Source organism: Muscardinus avellanarius, assembly GCF_963383645.1.
Source record: "Muscardinus avellanarius genome assembly, chromosome: X".
NCBI lineage: Eukaryota > Metazoa > Chordata > Mammalia > Rodentia > Gliridae > Muscardinus > Muscardinus avellanarius.
In genome coordinates this window covers 45,181,275-45,195,324 of record NC_137792.1, presented here as the reverse complement: position 1 = coordinate 45,195,324, position 14,050 = coordinate 45,181,275, and the positions used below count along the sequence as shown (strand labels likewise).

General features: G+C 52.0%; 1 protein-coding gene across 8 annotated transcripts in view; it reads left to right on the top strand.

Moving 5' to 3' along the window:
* The window catches only part of IQSEC2 (IQ motif and Sec7 domain ArfGEF 2), a gene marked incomplete at both ends in the record, with an annotated part of 127,733 nt that overhangs the window by 46,175 nt on the left and 67,508 nt on the right, over window positions 1–14,050 (top strand). The window contains one exon of one of the 8 annotated variants that reach the window (XM_080719383.1): window positions 13,833–13,867. The exons of 6 other annotated variants lie outside the window; for them this stretch is intronic. In XM_080719383.1, coding sequence (XP_080575509.1) covers window positions 13,842–13,867 — 26 coding nt within the window. Of the gene's footprint in view, window positions 1–13,832; window positions 13,868–14,050 lie in introns of those variants that run through there. One more of the 8 variants, XM_080719387.1, reaches the window with a different exon arrangement.

Genomic DNA, 14,050 nt, shown 5'->3' with positions numbered 1-14,050 from the left:
AAGGAAGGACTCTAACTCTGATCTTCCTTAATGCGCACGGCAGCCCTATTAGGCATGCCTTCTGATTCTTGACTTACAGATGGGAAAAAAGGCCGGGCACAGTCGAGCACACCTATAATCCCAGTACTTGGGAGACTAACACAGAAGGGTGGCAGGTTCGAGGCCAGTCTCAGGAATTTAGTGAGGCCAAAATTGAGCCTGAGGGGATAGCTCAGAGGTAAAATGCCCCCGGATTCAATCCCCAGAAACACACACACACACACACACACACACACACACACACACACGCACACACACACACACACACAGAAAGCAGGCATAGTGGCACATGCTGGTGATCCCAATACTTGGGAGGCTGAGACAGGAGGATTGCAGGTTCAAGGCCAACCTCAGCAACTTAACAAGACCCTCAGTAACTTAGTGAGACTCTGTTTCAAAATAAAAAAAAAAAGTGCTGTGAGCCAGGCGTGGTGGCGCACGCTTGTAATCCCAGCATGCGCGAGGCTGAGACCTGAGGATCGCGGTTCGCAGACAGCCTCGGCTACTTAGTGAGGCCCTCTGCAACTCAGTGAGACCCGGTTTCAAAATAAAGAATAACAAAATAGGGGCCGGGCGTGGTGGCGCACGCTTGTAATCTCAGCATTTGGGAGGCTGAGACTGGAGGATCAGGGTTCGCAGACAGCCTCAGCTACTTAGTGATGCCCTCTGCAACTCAGTGAGTACCTGTTCCAAAAAATAAAAAAAGACTAAAAAATGAGGCTGGGGGTGTAGGTCAGAGGTACAATGTCCCTGCGTTCCATCCCCAGTACCACACACACACACACAAATACATATATATACACACACAAATATATATATACACACACATATATATATACACACAATATATATATACACACACAAATATATACACACACAAATATATATACACACAAATATATATATATACACACACAAATATATATACACACAAAAATATGTATATACACACACATATATATACACACAAAAATATATATACACACAAATATATATACACACAAATATATATATACACACACACAAGTATATACACACACAAATATATATATATACACACACAAATATATATATACACACAAAAATATGTATATACACACACATATATATACACACACAAATATATATATACACACAAATATATATATACACACAAATATATATATATACACACAAATATATATACACACAAAAATATGTAGATACACACACATATACACACACACAAATATATATACACACACACAAATATATATACACACACAAGTATATATATACACACACAAATATGTATACACACACACACACACACAGGGCTGGGGATGTAGTTCAGAAGTAGAATGCCCCTGAGTTCAGTCCCCAGTCCGGGGGGAGCCTGGGGGTGTCGTTCGGATGTAGAATACCCGTGGGCGCTCTGGTTCTGAAGCCGGCATTCGCTCTGACTCAAGCGAGACGTCCATCCTGGGTCCAGCGTGGAGGAGGCCGAGGGCCCCGGAGGACCGAGCAGGGAGACACGTAGGAAACCCTAGAGCAAGCGCGGACAGCGCAGCATCTCGCAGGCATGGTGCGAAGACCCTTTAACACGGAGCCAGGGCTGGACGGGGCGCTCTGGGAATGCCCACCAGGCACCGTGTGTAAATTCGGGGTCAGGGGGATCTTCCCGGAGCAGGGTGGTGTTGGGCTGACTCCACGGCGCAGAGATGGAGTCGCGTGCTCAGGAAAGTGAGTCACGGTTTAAAGACGAGGAGCCTTGTGCTGAAACAGACTCCGGCAGAAAAAATAAGTTAAAGTTCAGGAAACGTGCTAGGACTGGGTCACGGAAGTTGGGAAGAGGCGAGGCTCCGTGGTAAAAAGGGCAGAGGCTGGGTACGGTAGCACACGCCTGGGACCACAAAACTGGGGAGGCTGAGACAGGAGGATTGCAGTTTCCAGGCCAGCCTCAGCAACTTAGCAAGACCTTGTTTCAAGTTTAATAAATTAAATAGGACTGGGGTGGCGCGCAAAGGTACACCACCATTGGGTCCCATCCCAAGTACCGCACGCACACAATTTGGATCCAGGCTAAGGGCTCTGTTTTGACTGAACCGCTGTCTAGTTATATGAATGGAACAATCTGTCTCTTAGTACCCCAGGTTCCTCATCCAATAAACACGTGCGTGTGTGTGTGCGTGTGTGTGTGTGTGTGTGTACGCGCGTGTGAATTTGCAATGCTCCCATGGCGGGGCCCAGGCCCAAGGCCTTCTAAGTATTGGTGCCAGAGGAAGTGTGGAGTCTAATTAGTGCTGAACAGCTGGCAGCGGGGGAGGGCTGTGGGCAGAGGTGCCCAGACTTCCCGGATCCTTGAGAAGCTGTCAGACCTAAAGGCGCCTTACGCCAAGATCCCGGGGAGGACTGGCCATGGCTCAAGGTCACAGAGCTGCCAGCAGAGTCCCTGACTGTCCTCTCTGAAATCACTTACCTTCTCTGGGCCTTAGTTTCTCTTTGGTAAAATTTAAAAAATAATAATGCTGATCTCAGCCAAGCACAGTAGCATACTCTTGTAATTCCAGTATTTGGGAGGCTGAGACAGGAGGATCACAGATTTGAGGCCAGCCTCAATCATTTAGCAAGACTCTCAACAACTCAGTGAGACTATATTTCAAAAAGTAAAGAAATAATAAAAATAAAAATAAAAAAGGGCTGGGGGTGTAGCTCAGAAGTAGATTGTCACCGAGTTCAATCCTCAGTACCAAAAATAAAATAAAAAGGTCTGGGGGTGTAGCTCAGTGGTAGAGTGCCCTGAGTTTAATCTCCATTAAAACACACACACACACACACACACACACACACACACACACACACACACACACTTATTCTGACTTCTCAGAGTTGATGAGAGAACTTAGAGTAGATCAGTGCTCAGCATAAAATATGGCTGAACAAGCCAGGTACAGAAGTGCACACCTCTCGTCCCAGTACTTGGGAGGCTGAGACAGGAGGATTGCAGGTTCGAGGCCAACCTCAGCAACTCAGCAACTCAAAAACAACCTAGCAAGACCCCGTTTCAAAATTAAAAAATAAAATAAAAAGTCTGGAGGCAGGAGGCTGGAAAGTAGAACCCCCTTGGGTTCAGTCATTAGTACCTCCCTCCCCCCACCAAGTGGCTTAATGCATCTTAGTGCCCTCCGCCCTCCCCCAACCCAACCTACTGTCAGGTGTTGCAGGCTCCAGCTGGAAAAATGTCAAATGTGGAACTTGAAAACTGATGGATGCCCTCGCCCAGGCCCAGAGGCAGCGCCAGCAGCGAGGGGCCGGCTGGAACTCAGGGGGCGCCTTGGGGACCAGCTGGGGTTGCTAGGCACGCAGGGATGAGAGCCGAGGAGGTGGCCTGTTGCTAGGGAAGGGGGGAGGAGGAGGGGGAGCCAGGGACGTCCCCATGGCAACGAGGAGGCGCAGTCCGGAGGAGAAGCAGGAGGAGGAGCCAGTGCAAGCTCAGCTCCCAGAGGCCCCCACCCCGCCCCGGCCTCGGAGCCCCCATCTGGCTGGCCACGGGTGGTTAGGTAATCTTCACGCTCTCTCTTGTCCTGACCTCCCGGCAGCCTTCAGGGCCCCTGTGTGGCTCCCGCCTTCACGTGTCCGGGGTGCCACCAGTCCTCAGAGCCGCCGGGCTGCATCACCGACGGCGCGCCATGCCCGAGCTGTCCGTTCCTACCTACCGCCTGCACCTTTGTTCCCTGCCACCTGCCAGAGGCTCCTTGGCTCTGAGGGGCCCCCGGCAAGCCTGCCCTTGTCCACTCCCACTGTTCCTTCCCGCCGGGCTTCTCTGACCCCTCCCGCTCTCCTTAGAAACCAGTGCCGGACCTGACCAATGCGCTTCTAAAAGTCGGGGTCCACACGGGACACTTGACGGGCTCGCTGATCCCCGTCCAGGTCTGGGGTCATATTGTTTATCCCCATTTACTTGTGTATTTGGGTACTGGGGATTGAACCCAGCGGTGTTCGACCTCCTAGCTACCCACCCTGCCCTTTTTGATTCTGAAACAGGGTCTTGCTAAGTTGTAGAGAGCCTCTTGCTAAGTTGTTGAGGCTGGCCTCAAACCTGAGGTCCTGTCTCAACCTCCCAAGTTTCCAAGATTACAGGCGGGCACCACCACAGCAGGCTATGACTCTTCCATTTTGCATATAAAAGGATGCTCGGTGAGGCTGGCTTCCCCGCCCGATCCTCCTGTCTCCGCCTACAAGCTCTGTGTGCTGGTTTTGAACTGGGCTCTGTCTGTCTAGTTGCTGCTACCCGGGGATCGAGGGGTGGAGGGATCATCATTCCAGCCGCGCTTACTGACTGATGGCTCACACTGCCTGCCAGGCCCCGGGCCTGACGCTTTACCTACCTACCGTCTCTCACTCCTTCACATTGACCCCATGGGGATTATATGCCTGTCATTTTACAGATGACAAAACTAAGGCTTACAGAGCTAAAATATTACCCCATGGCTGAGCCGGGCGTGGTGGCGCTTGGGAGGCAGAGACAGGAGGATCGCGCAGGTTCGAAGCCAGCAGCGCGCGCTGGTTTAGGAGACCCTGTTTCCAAATAAAAATGTAAAAATAGGTCTGGGAGTATAGCCCGGAGGTAGAAGGGCTTCCAGGAACCCCAGTACCACCAAAAAATTTAAAAAAAAAATAAAAATAGGTCTGGGAGTGTTGCCCGGAGGTAGAAGGGTTTCCAGGAACCCCAGTACCACCAAAAAAATGGGGTGCTGGGAGTGTAGCTCGGAAGTAGAATGCCCCTGGGTTCCATCTCTAGTACTGCAAATTAATAATAATAATAATAATAATAATAATAATAATAAATAACAATAATGGTAATAACAATTTTTTGTGGTATTGGGGGTGGAACCTAGGGACTTTTCTACCTCCGGGCTATACTCCCAGACCTATTTTCTATTTTATTTGGAAACAGGGTCTCACTAAGTTGCTGAGAGCCTCACTCAGTAGCCGAGGCTGGCTTCGAACCTGCGCGATCCTCCTGTCTCAGCCTCCCGAGCGCGGGGATCACAAGCGCGCGCCACCACGCCTGGGATAATAATAATAATAATTTACCCCATGGTCATATGAAGCTAGGAACCCAACCCATCAAATCTGTGATGACCACGCTTTCTTGAGGCTAACCCAATTGTCTTCCTAAAGCACGTATAGAGTTCGCTGCGGCCGATGGGGGACAGAAGCGGGCAATCGGGGTTCCCGCGGGTGGAGAGCTCCCAGGCTGGGGTTGTTGCGAACATAGATGCCCCAGCTGCATGGGAATGTGCGGTCGGGTAGACAGCCAGAGTGTGAGGGTGAGGGTCTAGAAGGGTCCAGTGGATTCTGAGGGTGGGATGGAAGAGGTAAGATGGGGAGCCTGGGATAATTTTCCCAAAGGGGAGACCTTTCCAGGAAGCCCCAGAGGGGCGAGCGGGAGTCTAAGGTTCCTCTTTTCCAGCCCTTCCTCTTTGTGTTCTGCTGCCCCCGCCTGGCCCAGCCCCAGGAAGTGGGTGACCCCTAAGCTGGCTCAGTGCCTGGTTGGCACCAAAATAAACTCTCTTCCCTCCCCTTGCCTCTGTCCCCTCTGTCCTGGTTTTAATTAGCAGCCCTGGGGATGAGTCACTTGGCAGCTGGGGAGGGAGCTTCGGCTCCTGCCCCGAGCCTTAAGGGCAGCGCCGCGTGCGTGCGTGCGTGTGGGTGGGCACCCCTGGGCGCCTGTGAGGAGTGCAGGGCGCTGGCGGGGCCGCGCACGTCAGGGCGCCTGCGCACAGGCCAGTGTGATGGTGGCTGCAGTTCCTGTGTGGCGCTGAATGGCAGCGTGTGTGCGTGTGTGTGTGTGTGTGTGTGTGTGTGTGTGTGTGTGTGTGTGTGTGACCTCACTATAGTTGTGGTGGCAAGTGTCAGGAAACAAGGGAGCTCTTGGGTGAACAAACACAAACGCCATATAATCGTACCCACCCCTCCCGACCTAAGTGTTCTTTACATGTTTTTGCTTATGCAAGACCTGCACTTATTTTCCCAATTTTTGCTTGTCTTAGTCTGGGTACATTTTGTCACAGGGAACAGAGGCCCACTCAAACTAGCTCGAGAAAAAAAAAAGCGGGGGGACTATGGTGAGGCCACATGCCATAGAATCCGAGCGGTAAAGGAAGTATAACCAGGCTCCTTGCCAGCCGAAGCGAGACGAGGAAGTCAGGACGGCTCTCGGCATCTCCTGGGCTCGTGTCTCTCCGCTCCTCCCAGCTCGCCCGGTCCCTGCATTGCGCGTTTTCACCGATGCAGCCCTCGGGACTGGCCTCCTCTGCAGCCATCTTGGAAGCGTTGTGACCTTCCAGGAAGCTTTAGGGTCCACCCCATCTGACTGCGGTCACTCTGTCCAGCCCGGAGCAGAAAGGGCTGTAGCTGGGAGTGGATTCTCTCAGAAGCACTTGAGAGCAGAGAGGCAAAATACTCAGCCCTTGCCGGGGTGCGGTGGCGCACCCCTGTAATCCCAGTTACTCGGGAGGCTGAGACAGGAGGACCACAGGTTCGAGGATAGCCTCAGCAACTTAACCAGACCATGTGTCAAAAATAAAAACTAAAAAGAGCCAGGGAATAGTTCAGTGGTAGAGTACCCCTGGGTCCGATCCCCAGTGCTACCAAAAAATATTTATGCCAGACATGGTGGTGCACAATTGTAATCTCAGTACCTTGGAGGCTGAGACAAGAGGATTGTAGGTTTCAGGCCAGTTTTAGCAACTTAGTGAGGCCCTCGGCAACTCAGAAAGACCCTGTTACCAAAAAAGAATTATTTTTTGCAAAGGGCTAGAAGGTGTGGCTCAGAGGTAGAACGCCCTTGGGTTCAAACCCTGGTATCCACCCCACCCACCCCCAAAAAATTACTCAGCACTTGATGTTTTTTCTCCAGAGAGCACAATTTTTATGTGCACACAAGTGAGGTCCGAGTGGTACAATTGCCCATGCAATCAAGGTTTGGGGTCCAGATTTATTGCAAGAGGACCTTGCGCACTGTGTTTTCAACTTCCTCGCTCTTCTGTCAAAGCATCAAAAACGGTCCCCTTTTTATTTATTTCTTAGCTTTGGCGTTGAGAGCGGAACCCAGCACTTCGGACATGCTCAGCACCCACTACCAGCTGCACTGCCTGCCCCCTTATTTTATGCCTTTACTTTTTTTTTTTTTTTGCGGTTCTGGGGATGGAACCCAGGGGGCATTCTACCTCCAAGCTACAGCCCCTGCCCTATTTTTTATTTGTTATTTTGAAACAGGGCCTCGCTAAGTAGCTGAGGCTGTCCGCGAACCGCGATCCTCCAGTCTCAGCCTCCCGAATGCTGGGATGACAAGCGCGCGCCACCACGCCCGCTTGCCCTTACCTTTTAAATACACAGTGAATATTACCATCTCTAGCCGTGTGTGGTGATCTTCATAGCCTCTGAACAACCTGCATAATGCTGTGGAGTTCTTGGTTGCTTCTGGAATTTTTTTTATTAGCCCAGTGACTGAATTTATAGTTATTTGTAGTATGTAATTACAAGCGCACATTATCAATATTATCAGCTTGACGCTTGAGCGTACTTTTCCATTAATACAAACCCTGCGGTTTTTACATTAATTACAGAGGGAATTAATGACCCCTTAGACACGTTTTCACCTATGAGTAAAGAGTTAGGAACCAGCTGTGCCAGTAATGACTGGTCTCCAGACGCAAAGGCGATGCCCACAGTTCCAGCCTCGGCCCTGGCCTCTCATCCTGTGGCTGGGACTAGAGCCTCCCACCATCTCCTTGGGGGCTTCCTGTTTCTGGCCTGGTACATAATAGGTTGTGTTGTTGGCCGGGTGCAGTGGCACACACCTGTAACCGCAGTACTTGGGAGGCCAAGACAGGAGGACTGCAGGTTTGAGGCCAGCACATGGTAACATAGTGAGACCCTGTTTCAGAATAAAAAAAAAAAAAATAGGGCCGGGGGTGTGGCTCAGAGGTAGAACACCCCTGGGTTTGATCCCCAGTACTGCAAAAAATAATGCTGTTATTTTTAATAAAAATGATTATTTTAGCTGGGCATGATGCACAGGCCTCTAATCCCAGTACTTGGGAGATTGAGGTGGGAAGATGATAGGTTCAAGGAAAGCAACTTAGGCCCTCAGCAACCTAACAATATCCTGTTTTATTTTTATTCTTATTTATTTATTTTGCGGTACTAGGGATGGAACCCAGGGGCATTCTACCTCCGAGCTGTACCTCCAGCCCTATTTTTTATTCTTTATTTTGAAACAGGGTCTCACTGAGTTGCAGCGGGCCTCACTAAGTAGCTGAGGCTGTCCGCGAACCGCGATCCTCCGGTCTCAGCCTCCCGAATGCTGGGATTACAAGTGTGCGCCACCACGCCTGGCTCCCATATCATGTTTCTAAACAAAATAAAAAGGACTAGGCTGTAGCTTGGAGGTAAAATGCTCCTGGGTTCAACTCCCAATACCAGGAGGGAAGGAGGGAGAGAGAAAGAGAAAGAAAGAAGAAGGAGGAGGAGGAGAAGGAGAAGAGGAGGAGGAGGAGGAGGAGGAGGAGGAGGAGGAGAAACTGACTGTTTTATTATTATGTTAAAGCCATCTTCTGTGCATAAATAGTAAACCTAAGTGGAGAACTTATCTCAGGGTCAGGGAAGAGTCTCCTTCAACAACGACGACTCCTCCTCCTCCTCCTCCTCCTTTGTTTTTATTGTTCCAAATATTAATCACCACTCTGATTGAGAAAATGGCTACAGTGTTTCAGATGTGTTGGGGAGTACTTGACACACATGATACTTAGTTCTGGTGGCCACCCTGTCAAGTAGGGGTGATTTTCAGGTGAAAATGGATACTTAGAGAGGGAAAGGCTTTCTGGTAGTCACCCACCCCCTACCCATTCATCCATTACCTGTTCACCCGCCCATCTATCCACCCATCCATCCATCCTTTCATTCCTCCCTCCCTCTATTCAGGGACAGTTTATGGAGTCCCCACAAAGCACCAGTTGGTACGGGGTGTTTAACAGGGCGGTGAACACAGCACTGGGCCCACTCTGCTGGAATCGCTCTCCGGTCAGGAAATGATGAGCCTCAATTATAGGGGAGACATAGGATGCCGGGGTGCACTGCAGAAGTATACCCAGCCCGGCCTGAGGGCTGGGGAGGCTTCCCCAGGCTGACACTGGAAAGATGCAGAGATGTGAGCTGGGGGATCCTGGGTGGGGTGGGACGGGCTGAAATGGACAGTGTTGCAGGCCACAACTCCGGAAGGGTGTCTGGCACCTGCATCTGTGCGGAAGAAAAGCTGTATGTGCCGTGAAGCGGGGCTGTCTTGAGAAAGGGCCAGGAAAGAGAGCAGAAGGCTGGAAGGCTGGAACTGGGGCCCTGGCAGGACGCAGGGCAGTTCCCAGGCCTGGCCCAGGGCGCCTCCTGGCTCTGCTGGCCCAGCAGCACAGCAGTCCAATGGCCGCAGTGCCCTCTAGTGTCCAGATGCCCACCCTGCACCCTCTGCTTTGGCACATAATGGGATGAGCTAGACAGTGCCCAAGTCCTGGCGGATCTCCTGGCCAAGATGAGGCCATAGATACATGAACCCAGTGTCCAGAGGAGAGCAGGGTAGGAGGATGCCAGAGGCGTGACCCACCCTGCCTGGGTGGGCCTGGGCAGGTTCCCAGAGGGCACAACCTCTAACTGACTTTGAAGAGCAAAGGGGAGCTGCCCGGGTGACGAGGTGGCTGTGGGGGTCCAGAGAGACAGCTCAATGAAGGCGAGGCCTGGGGTGGCGGCAGTAGCTGAGATCGGCTGGGTTGAAGATATGGGGAGGCTGAGGCCACCTGGGGATGGGAGGCAGGTTCTAGGACGCCTGCCAACAGCACGTTCACTAGGTGCTCAGATCCTGTAAGATACCTCCCTACCCTATGGGATCACGACAAGGTAGGAACTAAGTCACGGGTAGTGGCACAGGCCTGTAATCCCAGTACTTGGGAGGCTGACACAGGAGGATCACAGATTAGAGGCCACCTTCAGCAACTTAGTAAGGCCCACAGCATCTTACCAAGATCCTGTATGTGTGTGTGTGTGTTATATGTGTATATAGATATTTATATGGAAAGAGAGAGACCCTTTTTTCAATATGTATTTATTTCATATAAAATATATAAGCTGGGTATGGAGGCGGACGCTTGTAATCCCAGCATTCGGGGGGTTAAGACAGGAGGATCGCAGTTTACGGCCACCCTCAGCTACTTAGTGAGGCCCTCTGCAACTCAGTGAGACCCTATTCCAAAATAAAGAATAAAAATAGGGCTGGGGTGTAGCTCGGAGGTAGAATGCCCTTGGGTTCCATCCCCGGTACTGCAAAGAACAAAACGAAACAAAATCAAATAAAATATATAAAGGGAGGCCGGGCGTGGTGGCGCACGCTTGTAATCCCAGCATTCAGGAGGCTGAGACCGGAGGATCGCGGTTCGTGGACAGCCTCAGCTACTTAGTGAGGCCCTTCGCAACTCAGTGAGACCCGGTTTCAAAATAAAGAATAAAAATTGGGCAGGGGGTGTAGCTCAGAGGTCAAATGCCCCTGGGTTCCATCCTCAGACCCACACACACACACACACACACACACACAAAAAAAAAAAAAAAACAAACCATAAAATAGGGCCGAGTAAAACATTAAATGGCCCAGAGGTAAACATTTTTCATACAACCTCAGGGGCTTCAGAGATGCCCCTTCCCCTGCCTATGCCTGAACCAAGGCATAGAGTCAACATAAGGACCCTTCGTGGCGGCCCCAAGGCTCAGCACGGTGGGGCTCCGGTCTGTTCCCTTCGCGTGTCCCACTCAGCCGCCGGGCCCTCTGCGGCTCCCGGGAGTGGTCCCTTCCTCTGCCTGCAGCGGTCTCCCCTTGCTGGCTGCTCCAGTCTTGCTCAGTTTCCCTCTAGCAGCCCCCATCACCCGTCTCCTCTCCCTGGGACATGGGCTCCCATGAGCCGGGCGTCGCCTACCCCGCTCCTGCTCTTCCCAGCACCGGGCATGAAGCTCCTAGCGGCGCCTGCCGGGGGGAGGGTGTCAAGCCCCTCACCCGTAACCCCTTCCTCCTTCCGCCCCTGCCAGTCATCCCATGTGTCTGCTCAACATCCGCAGACTTCTAAAAGCGGCTCCAGATGAAGGGGTATTTCCCTCACATTCTTTCCCCATCCCAATGGTGTCCTCGCCTCCCTAGGAAAAGGGTCAGACTCTCCCGTGTAAGCTGAGACTCTCCCATCACGTGTCCACTGGCTCTCACTGAATCCTTACAAGATGGCGGGGGGGGGGGATTTACACCCTTCTACAGATGAACACACTTGTGAGCCCCAGAGGGATACCCAGCTAAGAAGTTGGAGAGCTGGGATTCATACCGAGCTCTCCCAGGCATCGAAGTGGAGATTCTTTACCATACCAGAGAGGGGAAGGGGCTTGTCCGAGGTCACACACATCAGCCTTAGAGCCAGGATTAGAATTTGCTCAAAGCAGGAGCCGGGACCAGAGCCCTGAGGGCAAGGGCTTCCCATAGGACCCACAGATGCCAACCTCGCGGTGGTCCGGAGCGCCGCTCTCTCTTGGCAGCTTCGGTTTTCTTGAGAGCAACCAGCTGCCCCGGCAGGGAGGCAGGAAGGCTGGCCTGTCCCCTGTCAGTTCATATTCCTTCTAGATCACTGGCCCCCTGGCCCCTCCCAGGGCCGCCTTCTGCTCAGAACAGCCAGGGGCCTGGGCTCTGGGGCCGGGAGGACAGGAGCTCTCGGAGCTGTGCTCCTCTTCAGTCACCCGCATCCTCCAGACCTAATCATTCCTATGGTTTCGGCTTTAGGGAGAATTCTCTCAGCCAGTTTAGAAAACAAGGCGGAAGCCAGGTGTGGTGGCGCAACCTGTAATCCTAGTACTTGGGAGGCTGAGACAGGAGGATTGCGGGTTCAAGAAGGACAGTCTCAGCAACTTAGCAAGGCCCTCCGCAACTTAGTAGGACCCTGCTTCAAAATAAAAAATAAAATAGGGGTGTAGCTCAGAGGTAAAATACCCCTGGATTCAATCCCTGGTAATATACACACATGTGCATGCACGCTCGCGCGCACACACACACACACACACACACACACACACACACACCACAGCTGGGGGTAGACGATGTGGTGATACATGCCTGTAGTCCCAGTACCTGGGAGACCTCAACAACTCACCAAGATTCTCAACAACCTAGCAATAACCCGTTTCAAAACAGAAAATTTTGGGCTGGGTGTGGTGGTGCACGCTTTTAATCCCCGCGCTTGGGAGGCGGAGACAGGAGGATCACGCAGGATGGAAGCTGGCTTCTGCTTGCTTAAGAGACCCTGTTTCCAAATAAAATATAAAATAGGTCTGGGAGTGTAGCCTGGAGGTAGAAGGCCCCTGGGTTCCATCCCCAGTACCACCAAAAAAAAAAAAAAGGAAAATTTTTATAAAAGGGCTAGAGGTATAGCTTGGAGGTAAAATACCCGAATACCCTTGGATTCAGTCCCGTCTCCCTCTCCTCTCTCTCTCTCTCTCTCTCTCTCTCTCTCTCTCTCTCTCTCTCTCTCTCTCTCTCACACACACACACACACACACACACACACACACACACTCACTCACTCACTCACTCACTCACACTCACACAGGCTGGGGGTGTAGCTTGGAGGTAGAATGTCCCTGGGTTCAATCCCCAGCACCACACCAAAACACAGAAAAAAGCGAGAGCTTATTGCAGTGGCAAGGAATATTGGCCAGGCCCCACCTGGACTTACTTTCTTTCTTTCTTTCTTTCTTTCTTTCTTTCTTTCTTTCTTTCTTTCTTTCTTTCTTTCTTTTTTTTGTGGTACTGGGGTTCCTGGAAGCTCTTCTACCTCCGGGCTACACTCCCAGACCTATTTTTACATTTTTATTTGGAAACAGGGTCTCCTAAGCCAGCGCGCGCGGCTGGCTTCGAACCTGCGCGATCCTCCTGTCTCTGCCTCCCAAGCGTGGGGATTACAAGCGTGCGCCACCACGCCCGGCTCCCCACCTTGATTTTCTAAAAACAAATGCTTTGGGGTTTAGTTGATGTGGGCCATCTCAAAACACATCCTAAAACAATCTCTTCAACTATGCTGAAAACGAAGATGTTTGTGAAAAAGTCTTTTGAAAGAAAAAATTCTATTGAAAGCTTTGGTGCACACCTGTAATCCCAATATTTGGGAGGCTGAGACTGGAGGGTCATAGGTTCGAGGCTAGTGCCTGGTTATTCAGCAAGACCTTGTTTCGAAATAAAAAATAAAAAGAGCTGGGTGTATAACCTGAGGTAGAGGACCCCTGAGTTCAGTACTATATTAGAGAGGGAGGGAGGGAGAGAAAAGGAGAAAGGTTTCTGTCCTCTCAAGGCAGCCATATAGCCAAGGAGACAGATCGCAGATTTGGGAATGTTCAACCCAGGTCTTGGGGTTCCGACAATCATACTGACCCTTCATCCATCTCAGCTTGCTCTCCAAAGGAGGCCTGGCGACCAGCTTGTCGGGTTGCTCTGGCGCACTTAGGGGGCCCGCGGGAGGTTTGTCCCCAAGAGTGACTTGGAGCTCGGGAAGCTGCTGCTTCTTAGGAGGCGTTCCCGGCCGTCCTGGGGGTGCCCGAGCAAAGTTTCCAGTTACAGCCTGGCCTGCAGCCCGGGGCCCGGCCCCGCCCCCAAGGTTCCTCCTTCTAGGGAAGGGCTGGGGAAGAGGGGGGTGGTGACTCGGTGGAGGCACCGGCGGGCCAGGGGGGCCTGCCCTGGGGACAGGTCCCGACCCATGGAGCCCCCTGGGAGGAGCAGCAGGTAGGAACCTGGGCCCCACCGCCTCATCCCCTGCCTTCTTGCCCAGATCTGGACCCAGTCCCTGGGCTGCTGATTCAGCAGCCTTCTGGCTTCCTGGTTCCTGGCTCCCTCCTTGCACTCTCCGAGGCCTTTGGCTTGGGGGAGGGAGCCGGCCGGAGAGGGCGAGCCCGTGGGCACTGGGGT